The 19,538-nt window shown below is 37.5% G+C and overlaps 1 protein-coding gene and 1 long non-coding RNA gene across 3 annotated transcripts in view; one reads left to right on the forward strand and one right to left on the reverse strand.

Annotated features, from left to right (window-relative positions):
* Positions 1 to 18,174, reverse strand: part of dock10 (dedicator of cytokinesis 10) — a 103,944-nt gene extending 85,770 nt beyond the window's left edge. For both annotated transcript variants that reach the window (XM_083525440.1, XM_083525434.1), the window contains exon 1: positions 17,554 to 18,174. In XM_083525440.1, coding sequence (XP_083381566.1) covers positions 17,554 to 17,664 — 111 coding nt within the window. In that variant the 5' untranslated portion in view covers positions 17,665 to 18,174. The remainder of the gene's footprint in view (positions 1 to 17,553) is intronic.
* Positions 1,147 to 16,987, forward strand: LOC310717831. The gene is made up of 2 exons (XR_014530959.1): positions 1,147 to 1,240; positions 16,883 to 16,987. It is a non-coding gene; the product is annotated as an uncharacterized lncRNA (long non-coding RNA).
* Positions 18,175 to 19,538: the final 1,364 nt, after the last annotated feature.

Raw genomic sequence — 19,538 nt, forward strand, 5'->3', positions numbered from 1 at the left:
GCACACACTCATGAGGAAAAAGTGTCACACTGAAACAGACACCAGCCTGTAACAGAGATTAGCATGTACAAGTTTTCAGCACACAGGTTATACACAATCAAACAGAGATACACACACACACACTACACAAGCCACAGTGTGAAACGGGCCACAGGAAACAGATCACTAACAGTAAAAACAACCACAAAGAACGAAATATACATGCCATTACAACCTCTCAACACACACACACACACACACACACACACACACACACGCACACACACACACCTACACACACACACGCAAAACATATGCAAGAGCAGTGAAGAGGCAAGACAGAGCGTGAGGCACCAAGTCCCTCTCTGAGATCATACAGAAGTGAAACACTGGAGCAATTCAGCTCTCTGTCATGCACACACACACACACACACACACACACACACACACACACACACACACACACACGCACACGCACACACACACACACATACACACACACACACACAGAAACCACTATCACAATATTTTTTTGTTACGAGTGTACTAACACAAGTGACAACTTCACAAGCCCCCGCAAAATGGGCTCACAGCTAACTTTACATGTGTACATGTGTGTGTGATTGTGTTTATGTGTGTGTACGACTGACCTACTGAACCAGCATAAGGATGTTTCTAACAGACTACAAAGCAATTTTGCAATCGCTTCAGCCAAATCCTGTAAATGTAAAATGTGTGTGTGTGTGTGTGTGTGTGTGTGTGTGTGTGTGTGTGTGTGTGTATGTGTGTGTGTGTGTGTGTGTGTGTATATGTGTGTATATGTGTGTATATGTGTGTATATGTGTGTATTGTGTGCTTGTGCATATATATATGTTCATGCACATTGCATGTACTGCTGAAATTGACATGTCTGCATGCAAATATCTTACAGAGCCCTTCACACATTGAAGCCATGCCTAAAAAATAAACTTTTTAGAGTTTTAAAGCTTAACCACTGGAGACATCTTTAAAAAATTTCAAAATATACACCTATGAAGCAATTTTGACTTAAATTATGTGGACCTGTTACTATAGAAACCCATGGGAGCACATGCATTAACATAAATGTGTGGTTTGCTTTGTAATGTTCGTGCAGCTTGTTTTTGTGATAGATAGATAGATAGATAGATAGATAGATAGATAGATAGATAGATAGATAGATAGATAGATAGATAGATAGATAGATAGATAGATAGATAGATAGATAGATAGATAGAAATTTGTCACAGTAGGGAAGTGCATCTTCATAACTGAGGCCGATGCGATTCACATCTCAATGCATAGCCAATGGCACAATATAATAAATAAACATATGAAGCAGCTCCCAATGCGATACGATTTACTCCATTGTGATGCAGTGTCATCCGATTTCAATTTGATTCAACACAATGCGATTCAATGCAATACGAAGTGTCTTCTGAATTCTAATGCATGGCCCTTTCACCAAATATGCCTTTGTAGTGCAACAAAAAAAAGAAAAAAATAATAAATAAAACCAGAAGTTCTTTTCCTGTTCTGTCTCCAGGAAGAAACAGCTCTGCCTCTGCCATGTTAATCTATACAGATGGTCCCTGACTCAGTGGTGGAAAGTAATGAAGTAAATGTAATTTACTACTGTACTTAAGTAGCTTTTTTCGCCTATCTGTACTTTACTTTGTAGTACATCTAGTCTATCTAGTATTTAAATTTAGGGAGACTTTAACTTCACTACATTTCAAAGTTAAATATATACTTTTGAGTCAACTATATTTTCTAAAATCAGTCGGGTTTTTTTATTAAAGAGTGGATAAAACGTAATTGGTTCACCAATCAGGGTAGCGCATGCGCTCTGTTTTGAACTTGTTTTGATTGCTGCTTGGTTGTATCTACTTATCACCAATATACAGTTCAGTGTCAGTTCAACAGAAATTTTTTTTAAAGTAATAAATAATCGAAGAAGCTCATAACTCTGACTTGCCACAACACCCATATGGCCTTTTTTGCACAATTATTTTGAAGTAGTTGAAAAGAAGGTTTTGGGCTCGTGATAATTTTAATAGATATCAATCAGTGTTTACCTCATTAATATCATTCTATTAATAGATTGGAGAAAAATTTGAGTCTTCACGTAAACTGAGTTGATTTGAGCAAGTGGCTTGAGGCAAAAATTCTTAAAGGGAACATTATAGCCATAAATCATAGTACTTTGGATACTTAGGCACATTTGAAGGCAAATACTTTTGTACTTTTACTCAAGTAAGCACTTTTACTTTTACTGAAGTAATATTTCACCTACTCTATCTCTACTTTAACTCAACTACATGGTTTGTGTACATCATCCACCGCTGCCCTGACTTACGATTGAGATCTGTTCTGATGACCCCATCGTAACTTTAAAATATCGGATATATAACTCATCCATTCTAAAAGCTTAAAGATGGAAATGATAGGCCAGAGTTTAAATACCAACCCATGATAGAGGATACATCAACTATTTTAGTTTACTGCTATCCAGAGACACACAAACTTCTGCTCATGTCATTGAAAGAGTCGAGGAGAAACAATGCTCAGGCTTGAGAGGCTTTAGAACCTTCAGGAGATGAGACACGATGACAGACAGAGTAAATGAGAAAAGCCTATACAGTGAGCTACACTGATGAGGTGAACGATTGAGAACTGGCTTTAGCTGGATGATGATAAGAACAAAGAAAAAACACTGATTTAAGAAACACACAAGCGAACAACGTTGCCAAACGTGTGAAAAAAAAAAAAAAGACCTTTTAGGGCTGTGTTTGAACTTTTGTTCCAGTGTCATTTGCAAACTTACGAGGCTTAACTGTCTCCAGTTTTGTTGTATCGGAACTTTTTCTCAGACATTACAATGATCGTTTAAGTGTCTTTTAAGACTAAATATAATCAAAATGATTGGGGAATTAAAAGACCTTTCAAAGAGGCAAAAACAATAATGTGTAAAGTCGAGCAATTTCGTGTGGTTAGGCAAAATCTGACAATAAAACTGATGCTTTGGTTTTTATTTTTTTTTACAGCTGATGCCATTGTGGGCCATTTATAACCTTTACTAGGCCAAGCTGCTTTGGATTAGTTTTGCTCTTTAATTCAGAAATTGCATACAGCCGGATTCTGAATACAAATACACTCTTTGGGCAAAAGTTTTGGGTCACTTGAATTTGTAGTTCTTCACCAAACTGTGCAAATTTGGACACACACAATTGTATAAAATGTCTTTGGATGTGGTAAAATTACATTTTCCCTTCTTTTTAACTAGGAGACCCAAACCTGTTCCAGCATAACAATTCCCTTCTTCACAAAGCCAGCTCCATGAGGGTATAGTGAACATGGGTTAAAGTGAAAGATCATTGCTCTAACCTCCGACCTCAACCCTACTGAACACCTTGAATTAGGATGAACGTTGACTGCACCCCAGATCTCCTCACCTTACATCAGTACCAGACTTAACTAACGCCGTTGTGGATGAATGAACACAAATCTTCACAAACACACTCCAAAATCAAGTGAAACATCTTCCGAGACGAGTAGTGGATACTATAACATTAAATCAGGACTAAATGTGGAACGGTATATTCAAAATGCATGATCCACATTCACATATTCTTACTGGCATGTGTCCAAAAACTTTTGCCTTGTAGATTTTTAGATGCTCCATTGATCTATTGATGTAGCACCTTTTCTCAAAATGAAAGTACAGGGTTTGTTTATTGCAATATTTTTGCATATTTATAACCCTGGGTGCTGTGCTCAATCAAAATCAGCACACATTTGTTGCTGCGTTCTTTGTTGCTGTTTTCTAAATCATCTTCCCTTATGTCATTTCACATCCTGTGGTTAAAAATTTACAAGAAGAGGTACGATCACAAATTGCTCAAGACTAATGCTATCTCATGTGTCTATCTAAACAAACTTCCTGTTCACAGCATGACAAATGTAGGTTTAAATTTTTTCAAAGCAAGTGTGGTCAGGTTTTGGGGTTGAAAAGAAACTGAGCTTATATATAGAGTGCAAAAACAATTAAGAAATGCTCTAAAGCTGTGTAGAAATGTAAAAGAAATCAGTGTGTGTTGCACTGTAATGAATTTGCATTAATTCCTCATGGCATTCCTGTTTAGTGCAAGAGACAATTGTTTTCTGATAGAAAAGAATTTAGTACTATTTGCTTTCTTGTCATATTACTTTATAAAGACAACAAAAAACAGAAAAGCTGGTGGGGGAGGACATTCAATGTAGCTTGAAATGGATAAAAAAGCATGTGTTCTACAATTAAAAAAAGGAAAGGAAAAACGAATCAATGGCAAATTGCTGTGCAAGTCTAATCTAATTGCATAACTTCCCACACTGTATTCATTTCTCCATTTACATGCATCAATGGTCATGAAAATGGTATTGCAGAAAAATGCTGTTAAATATTTAAGCCTTTGGGATTAAAACTATAATCACAAGAGGCAGAAGCACTGGTCACAGAGGGCACGAGTACACACGGGCATCAGAACATGGTGAATGGCATAACACGAATCCCAGGAGGAAGCCCTGTGGATGGGAGGAGCAGGAAGCAGACTTATTTTTCTCAAGATAGAAAATAAGACAGAGAGGATTTGCGTTATTTTATTTTACCAACAAAATCACTGCAATCGATGTAAAACTCATTTCCCCTAAATACTACATAAGGTTATATTTAAATTTTTAAAATGTATATTTATATTAATCTCAAATTTTTTTGTTATTAATACTATCATTATTATAATCATTAAATAGTAAATTCTATACCAAATGTAGGACAGTGTTTCTTAGACCCATGTATGCACCAGTAATATACAGTTTTAAAAAGGTTTTATTAAACATTGTTGATTCGGTTGGTTTTTCTGAAGATCTATTTATTGAATTCTTCAGCGTCAGAACTTTGCAACAGTTAGAGGTGATGCAGTTTCTTTTAAGTTAAGAGGAAGTTCGGAGACATTCGTAAAAACCCAAAGCCCACTATAATCATCCCCAATCATTCATTCATTCATTCATTTTCTCTCGCTTATCCGTAATTCGGGTCGCAGGGGGCAGCAGTCTAAGCAGGCCCCCGCCTTCGACTGCTGCCCAATCCTCACAGCACCGTCCCTTACGGTCCCTCCTGCAGGTGGTGAGCCCACGGGAAGGCGGCCCCACGTCACCTTGATATTTCCCTCGTAAGGGACCCCTGGAGCATAGAAGGTTAAGGGCCTTGCTCAAGGGCCCAAGAGTGGAAGCTTGGCGATACCGGGGCTTGAACCCCAGGCCTTCCGATCGGCAACCCAGCACCTTAACCGCTGGAGCCACCACTCCCCCACCATCCCCAATCAAATTTGATTCAATTTGCCACATTACAATAGCTACAGTGAAACATGGTGATGGCAGCACTGTTTTATGCTACTGCTTTTCTTCAGCTCATGATAGTGGCCATTATGGATAGCTCCAAATGCCAGTCTATTAATGGAATTGTATTAAGTGGTGTCCAGCATCAGAGCTTTGCAACAGTTAGAGGTAATATAGTTTCTTTTAAGTTAAAAAAAAATATTTCTGTCCTATTACATTACCTATAAAAGAAAGTGCGGAGACAACAATCTCAAAAAAGAAAATCTAAATCTAAACAATGTACCAAAATATCATATCTACTCATTTTTGGTGCAAAATCATCTCAAATCACATTTTATCAAATCATCCATATTATTATCCAAACATCACCATAGTCACAGTGAAGCACAATGGTGGCAGCATTGTTTTATGTGGCTGCTTCTCTTCAGCATAATAGAGGGAATTATGGATAGCTCCAAATGCCAAGTCTATTTATGGCACAAAACCCTTTAAGACAACTGAAGAAAAGGTTTTCACTTTAAAACACAAAAACTACCCAAAACACAAATCACAGTCAGTGAGAGAATTTTGAAGAGGAAGATGAAGAACATCAACGTTATGCATACTTAGAGCTCAGAGCCTAAATCCTGTCAAAAACCTGTGGCATGAAGAAGAAATAAAAATGCACAGGATATTTCTTCTTTTTCTTAATGTTGTCAATACGCTCAATTTAAAGTGACAAATCACTCGTCTGGTGTCTTTGATGTGCATCACAAACTTCTTAATTATGCAGAGAATTTATAGAGAATACCTGCATGTTCTGCATTATTTCTAACACCATACTCATTGATAATGTCAGTGATGATTTTCTTACACCCTCCAAATATAAATTATAATGCTATCGGGCAGAATTACCCGAATGATCACAAACAGTAGAATATGTAGCGACTGATGTAGTGACTGACGCCATTTTATTCATACCATTTGGTTCGACTGCTGAGTTACTAGTGTTCATCATCAGTGTGTGAGGTCATACAGTCGCTGTTTGTGTGCGTGTGTGTCAGAAGAAACTTTGATACTGGTCATGTATTTGACTCTTTCTCTGCTACACACTGACATCAGTCAGATACAGAGACCACGCTTGTTCTTACATGCTATACGGTGAAGAAGGACAGCCGTCCCTGAATATGAGCATGGTACGGCATGAATCAGCATTGATAGAAAGGCACTCTCTGTGGAAAAAAACGAGGTCATCTTTCACTGTGTTTTTTTTGGGGTGCTCATGGGGCACATACAGCTATAAGTCGAAGGGTTGAAAAGCATGAAATTGGCCATGCAGACATTCAAGCGTACACACAAACACTCTTAAATAATCTGTCATGATGAGATGCTCAGGCAGATTATATAACAAAATGATGCTGATATGGCTGTTTATATATAAAAGTTTCTAAATGTTGATATGGTTTCCAAATTACAAATGCGGAAAATATGAAATCACCGACCTGCTGACTACTAGGGGTGTAACGGTACACGTATTTTGATGTATGCTTTTTGACGTGCGGAACATTCTGAGGTCCCTCAGGAACGTATTAACTGGTGGACCGCAAGTTTGTTTTAGTCTCCGCCTAGACTCACTTTGAGTGCATTTTAAAAGATTTTATTAATAAACTACAAAAAATGCACAATGCCAGGAGTATACAAAGAGTTAGCGCATTGTCACTGTGGCTACTCACTTCGTACCGGAAATAAGATTTTTTTTAGCATGCATAAAAACGCTAAAGAATCCATAGCGCTAGCGTTAGCCGCTAACAAGCAATGGCTAGCAGCTAACACTAGCGCTATGGATTCTTTAGCATTTTATGTCCAGCTCTTGAAAGGAGAGCATCCTGACAATTCTGCAATTCGAGCGACTGAATGAATGAAAGGATGGAAGGAATAAAGACATTTGTTAAAGTATGCTGAAATAAGTAGAACATTTAAGTAGATCATATCTTTAGAAAATTCACTATTACAGTTTTTCTCAGTTGCTTTGGAGCATTTCTCAAATCATCCTTAATATTTGCAAACCAGTAAGTGCATTTTTAAAACAACTTGTACAAACAGCACAATATATCGGATTTTTTGCAAAATCCTGTACTTTTCTTAAAATCCTTAGTTCATCTCTCAAAAGTAAGTATTTGTGTCAATGAACATCTCATTCCCATAAGAATAATAAGTCATTTTGTCATTGTTCACTATCAAGATCATCAACAAGTAGTCAATAAGATGGTGCACAGTTTTGGTATTTCTTCATATAAACTATGGTTTGGATCACAGTGCCTGAAAATGCACAAAATGTGACTTCCTTCTGTGTGGCATCTATATATTTTAGCAGCACAAATGAATTTATTTGACTGCATAAATTGATTTATTTAAATGGATTGCATTAAACCGGACAGGATTCACACTTTTACTCTACTGTACTAGTGTTCGTTCGTTTTTTGATTGTTCATTCATTTTCAGAGTTTATAATTCTTTGTTTTGCTCTGTCTGTATACTCTCCATTTGTAGGTTCACCAAATTCACCTTTGACCTGTTTTTGAGAAGTAGCTGATTATTGGTGGATTTGATGCTGTACACTCCCCTTCATTAGTGACATTCAATATTCATCCGCACAATTCACTAATTCAGAAACATTTACCAAAAAAAGCTTTATCAGATATTTAAGCTTGACAGATTCTGAGAACTGGTTTATCCATTTTGCATTCAATGACTTCAATGCCATTAACTGGTGCCTAGATGTTTTAGGGGTTAAGATTATTCAGGTGAAACCAGTATAATATATTTTGATCAACTTATAATGGAGAAAACAGCAGACAATTGTACACAATCAAATAAATGAATGTACCAAAGCATTTGCAGGTTGAACAATGCAAGAATTGTTTTTATAATGTGCACAAGTGATTACATGACGTGGAGGTGTTTTGAGAATTTCATTTCTGATCTAAAAATCACTCCAAAGCAACTGAGGAAAAACTGTTAATGTAAAACACACACACACACACACACACACACAAACACACACACACACACACACACACACACACACACACACACACACACACACACACACACAGACACAGACACTTACATACACATCTTTATTGTGAGACCCCCAAATGAGGTCTAACAAATTAAAATTATTTAATCACATTTTCCATTCATTTAATTGTATTTAATCAATTTATTTTGTACCAATTTAATTGATTACTCAATTTATTCAATATAATAAAAAAGTATTAGTCCATTAATTAGATTTTTTCTATTTTTTCTATTATATTATAAAATATTATTTTATATTTTCTTTAATCAAGCAGACATTTTATTTTAAATTGTTTTAAAAATGTAAACTGTTCAAATGTTAATGATCACAAATGTTAATAATAATAATTATAATAATAATAATAATAATAATAAACTGTGTTAATAAAAGACACAGAAGAAATTTTTGTTTTCCATTTCTTCCCCCCAACCGAAATTGAAATGAAACCGTGACTTCAAAATCAAGCTACATACCGAAACTTGAATTTTGTGTACCGTTACACCCCAAATGACTACACAAAGATCCCCAGGGGGTTTCCAAATCACGCTAATTCAAATCCCCCTCTGCTCTGAGAAAAACACAAGGAGCTTATAATGAAAAGAAAATGAAACACGGTCATGATGTAATTCCATACCGTATACTGGATTTCTCATAATTAATTATTTAATAGTTTAGAAGTTATTAAAAAGGAAGGATGACCAGCTTTTTCACCATCATTTTTTAAGGGAAGTTTAGAAGGAAGGGGTAATTAAGTCAGAAACTGCTTGCATAAATAAAAGAAAACATAACATAGTCTATTAATGTATAATCATCACACACATTTTTATAAAGTGCTAACACTGACACTTCTGTGCTGCAATATTTAAACTTTTCCTTTCATTATGCCAAAGACATCCATAATAAATCAATTTAGCAGACGTTAACTGTATACCTATGTAATAAGGGCTGAAACGATTTCTTGTGTACCTCAAGAAATTCAAAAACAAAAAAGCATCCGATGCATCGTTTGGTCCATTTAACTACACACAGAGCACTTTTTTCCCCACGGACCATTATTACTGACGCACCACCCGCTAAACTCTGGAACGCTTATGGGTCTCGTTTATAAACGTGGCGTACGCATAAAATGAGCGAGGGACGAGGAGAAGATTCAGGCCAAAGAACACAAAGGGAAGTTTCCAAAGTTAGGGATAATTTCAAAGTAAAACTTAAAGAAAACACCATACAGTGTGTTTACCTTTTTTCAAGTAATCTGAGAAAAATGTTTATACTTTTATTTTTATTTATATATTTGTATTTGCATTTTGATAATATGACAATATTATCAAAATGACTGTCAATGATTATCAAAATGACAGTAATATGACAATTAAATGCAAATATATATTTTTTTAAAGTAAACCAAAAAAAAAAGTTTTTTTATCTGATTATTCAATTAATCGATAGACTAATCAGTAGAATACTCGATTACTAAAATAATCGTTAGCTGGAGCTCTATATGTAATATTAGCTCAAGTCAAACATACATTTATAGCTGTCACTGCAACTGAAAATGGGAGGCCAGTCAAGAAAATGTGATGGGAAGAAAGGGGGCAGAGGTTCCCGGAAAGCCAGATGTTGATTAGATGTATTGAGTCATCTGATGTAATTTGAATGATGACTAGCTCACCAGAGTGTGAACGTGGAAATGGCGGGTCTGGTGACATAACTGAAGTAAATGTCACTGGATGTTGTGGCAGAGAGAAGCCATGTGGAGGCGATTAAATTGTCACATCACATATGATTAGTACTAAGCAAGGATGTGTGAGCTCAAATCCCAAAACTGGCACATAAGGTTAAGCAAGAGCCTTTATCCTCAACTACTTAGCATTAGGACTGCCTCCTCTGTAAAGCTTGGTAAATACAAATCTGAATGTATGTAAATTCCTGCTACTGAGTGAAAGGAGAGTTATGATGACTGGCCTGATTTCCACATTCACATGATGCAGACCTTAATTTCTCGTTGCTGGTAGTTTAATAATTTACTTCATTAGATTTGCTTGTGATCTGTTTAAGCTTAGAACACTTGTCCATTTTGCATATACTTCAGAAACATCGTGACGGGGTGAAAAGGTTCCTCTGATCATGAAGGTGCTGACAGGGTACATATCCTCAGAAGAATCGTACATTTTCGGAACAAATGAGCATGAACTGAATCGAAGCTGGGTGAATGAAAACTGAAAAAAGCAATTCATGAAATAAAAAAAACAAAAGAGAAAAACATCAGGAATCATTTTGACTGAAGAAACAGAAAACCTTGAGCAGTAGATGGTGTAACCTGGGCTGACCCTGTTCTAAATGATGATGGGATGCCGCGTGTGTGTGTGTGTGTGTGTGTGTGTGTGTGTATGTGTGTGTGTGTGTGTGTGTGTGTGTGTTTGTGTTAGGGAGGAGGGGTACCCTCAGTGCTGTGAGACTCTTTTGTAGCATTTGGCCCTCTCTAGTCTTCATTTAGCAATGAAGGAACATAACGAGTTATAGACAGAACATACAAACATGGACAATGTGAGAGGGTTTGAGAGAGAGAGAGAGAGAGAGAGAGAGAGAGAGAGAGAGAGAGAGAGAGAGAGAGAGAGAGAGAGAGAGAAAGAGACCATATTTAGATGTTTAAAAGGATTGTATGCATGTCTTTGTGGACAGAAAGCCAGCAAAACTTTGAGAATGAGTTCATTTAAATAGTAAAAAAAAAAAAAAGATTTGTATCCCATCCTCCATAACACTCAATAAAGCCCTAAATATAACCTCTCTGACTGGCCTTTGACCATTCGCGCAAGCTCCCTTGAGGCATGGAGGACTAAAATTCGGGGGTCGGTGTGGTAGGGGATTGGTTACATATATGTCCACACAGATGTGCACACATGCACACACAAAAACACATGAATTGTATAGATATAGAAAGTAAAGAAAAGATGTCATTGGACTCGATGAATTTCAGTTTAATTAATTGTGTGAGAAATTGATTGCTTTTACCCACTTATTTTACTGATAAATAATAACTATTTATAGACTTTAATGTCATAAATCCTGTCATCTACAACACATGACAATGCCACCGACCGAGAACACTTGAGGCATGCTGTTACAGTTGATAATTAACAACGCAACCCGATGCAGCTCAACCCAAAGCAAGGTTCCAAAGTGTTTTATTCCTTTTACACCACTGCAATTTTTTCATCCATTTCTAGTTTAAATAAACACACACTTTTAGATCAAAATTACTTAAATATGATTATGATCGCTGCCTCACCCATAGAAAGTACAAGGAGATTATATGCGTTAATGTAAAGAAAATTGGAAAACGCTTGTGGTTTAGGCACATATACAGTGTAATATATGCAGTGGGATGCTTTTACACCAATTAAAGATACATGATGATGAAATACAAATACAATACATGCCATACTTTTTGATTTATATATAATGAGGTAATGATTAGCGCCATTTACCGAAACAAGTTATTTTATCACTTGCGTTATAGCAGCTATAAACTGTCACGGCCAACTACCACCAGCTTCTCATTTTATCACTAACTTAAAACTTGCAGGAAAATAAATGCAACTTTGTTGCTTAGAAACCCCAGAAAGCAAAGGCCTCAGTACTGAAGACTTTTAAATATCAGAAAACTTTCATTTAAAGCCTGACACTGAAGAACAAGAAATGTTCAACGTGTCCACAAACTTTTGTCTATAGAGTGTTGCTTTCATCTACTTTTGGAGCTGAGGTTGTACAACAAATCAGCAATGCATTCTGACCAACTTGGATGGAGAATTTAAAATTAGCTAATGACAGTTATGTAATTACTGTGTCTGTATGAGATTTAGAAACACATTCAAAAGCTCATACGTAAATAAAAGCTAAAAGAATCTTCTATCCTGCAGCAAGGCGTCACTAAGACTCGAGCGAAACAAAAGGATGAAAACCAATGTGACTTTTTTTTTACAAACACAGATATATTTTTTGCTAGTAATAGTGGTATACTTCCTGAATCTGACTTGTAGCCAAAACATACACGTGCAGCCCTCCAGTTTTTCAGTACTTCTCTCAGCATTCCCATAACGTCTTGGTCGACTGGGCAGAAAGCCAGGTGGAGCTACAGGAAGCAGGCATGTCACCACCATGCTCGGCATGGATAAAGCATGTTATAGTTCTGTCTGTAAATCCCCATTTCCTCTACAGCAAGAGGAGATGAAAATGTATAAAAAAAAAATTGCAATATGGTAGGAATTAGGCTTTATTGGAAGAATTAGTACTCCTTTTTGAATACAAATCCCATCCATGCCTATTTACACAACGTCCTAACAAACATTAATACATTTCTATTTTCTTAGTCAACTCGGCTAGTTGTCTTTTTCTAAGCCAAATTTTTCTGACTAACTCAAAAAATATTTTTCTCAATTTATTCACACTATAAGGACACAAGTATCAGGACCGCTGATCTTTCCAGACAGATGTGTTTCTTCCTAAAACTTTTAAACAAGCTAAAGGCACACAATTGCAAAGGATGGCTTTGGATACAGTAGCATTACATTTTCCCCTCATTTAAAATATAAGACCCTAAACAGTTCCAGCATAACAGTGCCCCCTGTGCACAACGTGAGCTCCGTGAAGATATGGTTTGCATGGTTTGTAGTGGAAGATCTTAATTGGCCATGTAGAGCTCTGGACACCTGACCATCAAATTCATAAGTGCTTTCTGAACATCACATTCCACATTAAACCCACATTGACTTTTTAATAACCTTCTAAAAAAGATGCTTCTCTAGATTTTCGAGTGTGCTTATAGAGATTCATGTTCATTCAACCACAAGAGCATTAGTAAACTCAGGTACTGATTGCAGTCAGCATTCCAATTCATTCCAAAGGCTTCCAGTTGGGTTTAGGTCAGAGATTTATATCAAGCCACTCAAGAACTTTCATGTAAACCATATCTTTATAAAGCATATTTTGTGCACAAGGACACTGTCATGCTGGAACAGTTTTGGCTCTCCTAGTAAATGCAAATTTAAATGTTACCGCATCCAAATACATCCTATACAATTGTGTGTCTTCAGCGTTGAAAAACAGTTTGAAGAAGAACCACATATGGCTCGAAATGTCAGGTATCCCATTACTTTGATCCCTAGAGTGTACATACATTAATTTAAGCATCGGATAGCATACTAGCAAAGACTGAATTGTACAGACCCAGAATCACTAGAACAAACTGAACTACTATTAAAATCGAAAGCAAAGGAAAAGCGCAATGTTGGTTTTTACATGGCCAAGATTTCCATGGCTCACTGCCTGATGTCTGCATTAATATTCCTATCAAAACCTGTTCACTCATAAATATTCTGGGTGAATGAGTTACACTTATCACACACACACACACACACACACACACACACACACACACACACACACACACACACACACACACACATCTGCAAAAGGACTTTTCTCCATTTATTCGGATTGAAGGTCTGGAGAACATTCCAGAACATTTCAAAGCCTGGACACAGAGAGAGGATGTTCGGTTGGTTACACACAGAAGCTGTGATTGGAAAGAGGTAAATAAAAGCCACTGGCACACACACATAAACACACACACACACACACACACACACACACACACACACACACACACACACACACACATATACACACACACATTTGCACCCCTGTAGAAAATGGCATTTACCCAACACGTCATTTTGACGGATCTGACTGTGTCCAGGCTTCAGGTCAGCGGGAGACTTCAGTCAATCTCGCCCAGAACACGGACACAGTCCAAGAGAAAGCGGAAACCAGAAAAAATCTTCTATTTCAACAACGGCACACTTCTCATGAATCTCTGACCCGTCGTAGACTGTTGAATAATGTGCGCTCTGTTTAGAAAAAGACTAGAACCGATTCAGTAGACAAAGGACATCACATTTTTTTACAAAAGCAGTCAAATAATCACACAGAGATTTCTCTGACTAAGTCATCTTTCTTACTGTTAGTTTACACAGTTAAACACCAGTTCCCCAAAAAAACTTGGTCAACATGGAGAATTTATTTAGGCTTATAGGAGCAAATATTTAAGGAAACAATGCCAGACAAACCGTCTTACAACCAGGAATCGAACACTTAAAAAATGAGAGACAAAAATGAGAAATCATATCTTTATAGAGCTCACTTTGTGCACAGGGGCACCAAAGGGAAAATGTAATTCTATCAAATCCGAAGGCATCCTACACAATTGTGTGTCTCTAATGTTGTAACAGGAATAAGCAAGAGCCTTACATGGCCAAAAAAGTCAGGTTTCCTATTACTTTTGTCCATAGAGGGTACGTATATTAATGCAACACTTTATCAATTACAGACTTTTTAATTACCATGTTTTAATGTTAAGTGTTAACTCTGTGTGATCTGTTACTATGGAATTTATTTTTAATAAAATGCAATAACTCACTACTCTACTCAATTAAAATTAAACAATAAAACATCTACAGCTACCAACAACCTTATTCCTTAAACACACTGGTGGTCCATTGACACCAATCCAACATGCCTGAGGTTAAATCCTCCCTGATGCCCGAGCTTAAATCCTCCCTAATGTGAACAGTTGACCTTCACTTGTAAATCACCACAGGAGCTGCTCATGCATAAGAAAACTCACACGTTGTCAGAGGGTTTCACATCACTTTGTACTCATTTGCAGATCACACTTTGTAATAACACAACCTGACGTGACAAAAGAATAAAATTCCCCACCCACTGAATTTGAAAGATTACTGTGTATCGTTTTGTACACTCAGATAGGTTGGTTTTTTTGTTGTGCTGCTCTCTATAGCTGGAGAAACAACAATCCTGGGTGTGTGACAGATTCAGACGTTCAACAGTGACACGCTTCTGCCAAGAGGCCCATTGAAAAGCTGATAATAAAGCCCGGGAATAGCTGAACACTCCAAGTGCCAGTCAATGCCACTTAATTGTAAGACAGAGACGGATGGAAAGAGTGAGTGAGAGAGAGGATCAAAGCAAACATTCATGCAAGCAAACCACCTCAAAGCACAGAGGGCAGGAGAGATGTGTGTAAAACCAGTAATTACCCTGAGGTTGAGGATGCACTCAATTAGGCTACAATATGAAAAAAAATAATAATAAATTGGGGGCACTGTAACAACGCTGGAATGTACATCACTCAATATCTTTCTATCAATGACCTTTTAAATCATTTTAGGAAGATTTTAGTATAATATATAGATTTAAATCATTCACATCCCTAACTACAAATCTACACACAATTATCCATAGTAAAATATTAGGAAATATCAAAATATAAAAAAACAGACCATCTTTTCAACTACAGTGTGAAGTGTGTTTGACCTTAAGCACTGTGAGGCAGACAGTGGCGTCCTACAGTGCTAACAAGCCAAACATGCTAAATACATCCACATGTAGACATCCACCGTGTGTGCTGTGGGAAATGACTGAAATTACCACTATCGCTGTTCTTACCACTGTTCCAGCACTGTACCCATAACATCAGCTTACTATCAGTAACTGTTTCTTAAGATAGATAGATAGATAGATAGATAGATAGATAGATAGATAGATAGATAGATAGATAGATAGATAGATAGATAGATAGATAGATAGATAGATAGATAGATAGATAGATAGATAGAAATTGACAAAGTAAAACAGGCAGTCTGGACAGACAGACAGACAGACAGACAGACAGACAGACAGACAGACAGACAGACAGACAGACAGACAGACAGAAAACTATATAAATAGACAAAGTAAAACAGGCAGTCTGGACAGACAGACAGACAGATGGAAAACTATATAAATAGACAAAGTAAAACAGGAAGTCTGAACAGACCGACAGACCGACAGACCGACAGACAGGCAGACAAAAAAACTATATAAATAGACAATGTAAAACAGGCAGTCTGGACAAACAGACAGACAGACAGACAGACAGACAGACAGACAGACAGACAGACAGACAGACAGACAGACAGACAGACAGACAGACAGACAGAAAAGTAGTTAAATAGACAATGTAAAACAGGCAGTCTAGACAGACAGACAGACAGACAGACAGACAGACAGACAGACAGACAGACAGACAGACAGACAGACAGATAGATAGATAGATAGATAGATAGATAGATAGATAGATAGATAGATAGATTCTGAAAGAGAAACGCATACATACAGCAATAGAGCGGACTGATAGGCAGGTAGATAGACAGAGCTGAAAGGCTGACAGGTAAATGAATCACACAGACATACTGACACACAGACAGGATGGAAGATAGACAGACAGACAGACAAATCATTCTACTGCAGACAGAAACAGAAGAGATTGATGGCCAGGTAAAGAGAAGGACAGGTTAAAAAAAGAAAAAGAAAGAAAGAAAGAAAGAAAGAAAGAAAGATAGATAGAAAGATAGATAGATAGATAGATAGATAGATAGATAGATAGATAGATAGATAGATAGATAGATAGATAGATAGATAGATAGATAGATAGATAGATAGATAGATAGATTTCCCGCGAAAAATCTTTGAATTAGAGTATCGTCTCTTGCACAGACACACATGACACTGCACACTGCGGCACACACACACACACACACACACACACGCACACAAACGCGCGCGGCATGTTTAACTGTAGCGAAGCGGCTAGATGAAAGCATGGCGCTGGATCTCTGCAGTACGGATGGCGGGTCTGCGGTGCCCTGGCGCAGAGCTCTCACACTAATCCAGACGCAAAGTGTCGGTGTGCGCCGCTGCACACTGGTGTGTACTAGTGCGTAGTAGTGTGTATGTTTGTGTATTGGTGTCTATACTGCTGAATACTGATGAGGGTACTGGTGTGTGTTGTGTGTAATGTCGTATATAAAGGTGCGTATATGTATGTATACACAGCGGTGTGTATTAGTGTGTATACCTGTGCGTATCGGTGTGTGTATACTGGTGTCTACTGGTGTGTATGATGGAGGGGATCGGTGTGTGTATAACGGTATTGGATCGGTGCGGTGCCAATGTGTGTATACCGGTGTGTGTAAATCAGTGTGTCAGATGGAGCGCGGTTTTACCGTGAGAGCAGAAATCCGCACCGCACTGGACGCTGTTTGGCGGATCTCAGCCGCGCTGCCGGGCTTCAGCAGGTTCTTGGTGAATCTCCTGGTCGACGATTCCGCTGCCATTTGTTCATCGGCGCAGTCCGATTCCAAAACCACCAGCAACCAACCAACCAACCACAATAATCCTTACTGAAAATCAATTAGAAAAAAATAAAAAAATCACATTAAACCTACTGACTGCTGTTCCAGACAGCGACAGTCTCTCTCTCTCTCTCTCTCTCTCTCTCTCTCTCTCTCTCTCTCTCTCTCTCTCTCTCTCTTTTTCTCTCTCTCTCCGGGCAGGGCTCTCCTCTCCTCTCCTCTCTCTCCTCTCCTCTCCTCTCCCCTCTTCTCTCCTCTTTTCATTCAGCAGCTGAATAATCGACCTACAGGCCACCTTAGACTAGATTAAAATAAATCCCATCATCTATGTGCTGTTCCCTCCTTCATACACCAGAAAGGCTTGAAATGAAGTTTTATGTAGACATGTTTCTCAATGCGCCTTTTTAAGATATTTAAAAAATAAATACAATAAATAAACAAATCCTTTGTAATTGAAAGAAATGTTTGGTCTATGGTCATGAAGCGCCCCCTGCTGTTAATAACAGAGAGAACGAGAGAGAGAGAGAGAGAGAGAGAGAGAGAGAGAGAGAGAGAGAGAGAGTGAGAGAGAGATGGTACTCTGGCACCATCGTGTGTTAACATACAATCAGTGAAGAATTTACTTGTGTCTTGACTCTCAATTCACACCCTTTTGTGATTCTGGTTCATACTGGCATAATTTTTTTACTTGTCACATGTTCATTACAGCACAGTTAAATTCCTTCTTTGCACATCTCTCTGATGTTATAAAGCTTGGGCCAGCCATGATACAGCACCCCTAGATCACAGAGGGTTAATGTCCTTGATGAAGTGCCGAAGAGTGGCAGTTTGGTGATACTGAGGCTTGAACCCGCTACTCTCCCTATCAGTAACTCAGAGACTTATCTACTGAGCTACCACTTCCATTACTGTGCTTTTCAGTTTTCAGTTGGTAACTAGTCATTTTTCTTGCGGCCTATAACAGCAGAAGGAAGGAAGGAAAGAAAGAAGGAAAACAAAGAAAGTTAGAATTAGTAATCTGTATAAGACACTTTCAGCTGGATAATGTAATCCATATAGTACAAAAGAAACAAGCAAACAAAGCGATGCTGACCATCTGGGAATCCTGTACCTGTATATAGTGTATCATTACAGTGCTAGAGAAAAAAGAAAATGAATTTGGTCATTGTATGCCCTGTACTAGCACAGAAAATAAGGAAATAAACTAACTAACTAACAAAAAAAAGAGATGCTGAACATCTGGAAAAACATGTAACTGTATATACTGCATTATTACAGTGCTAGAGACGGTCATTGTATGCCCTGTACTAGCACAGAAAGAAAGAAAGAAAGAAAGAAAGAAAGAAAGAAAGAAAGAAAGAAAGAAAGAAAGAAAGAAAGAAAGAAAGAAAGAAAGAAAGGAACGAACGAACGAATGTAAGAACAAACAAACAAACAAACAAACAAACATACTGATGCTGATCATTTGGAATACCTGTAACTGTGTCATTACAGTGCGGAAAAAAAAAGAAAAGAAAAGAGAAGTGAAAATGAAAGAAAGAAGGACAGACTGATGGAAGAATAGATAGAGAGAGAGATTAATAGAAACACTCAGACAAAGCTCAAAAGAAACACATAAACAGATTAACAAACAACAGCTTACAAAAACAGGTTAAAAATATTACAATACCCTGCTGTTCACACCACAACTTCTCTAAAACTCAGAGCCCAGATGTTTAACACTGAATTATAGATACTGACATCTGCCATGCTGCTTATAACTGTTTACTTTCATTTGTCACTGAACCACACAAGCCTATCAACGTTGATCTTTTTTACTTTATCTGTGTCAAATTTGAACTATAAATAGACTGTAA

This window comes from Silurus aristotelis, assembly GCF_946808225.1.
Source record: "Silurus aristotelis genome assembly, chromosome: 22".
Classification (NCBI taxonomy): domain Eukaryota; kingdom Metazoa; phylum Chordata; class Actinopteri; order Siluriformes; family Siluridae; genus Silurus; species Silurus aristotelis.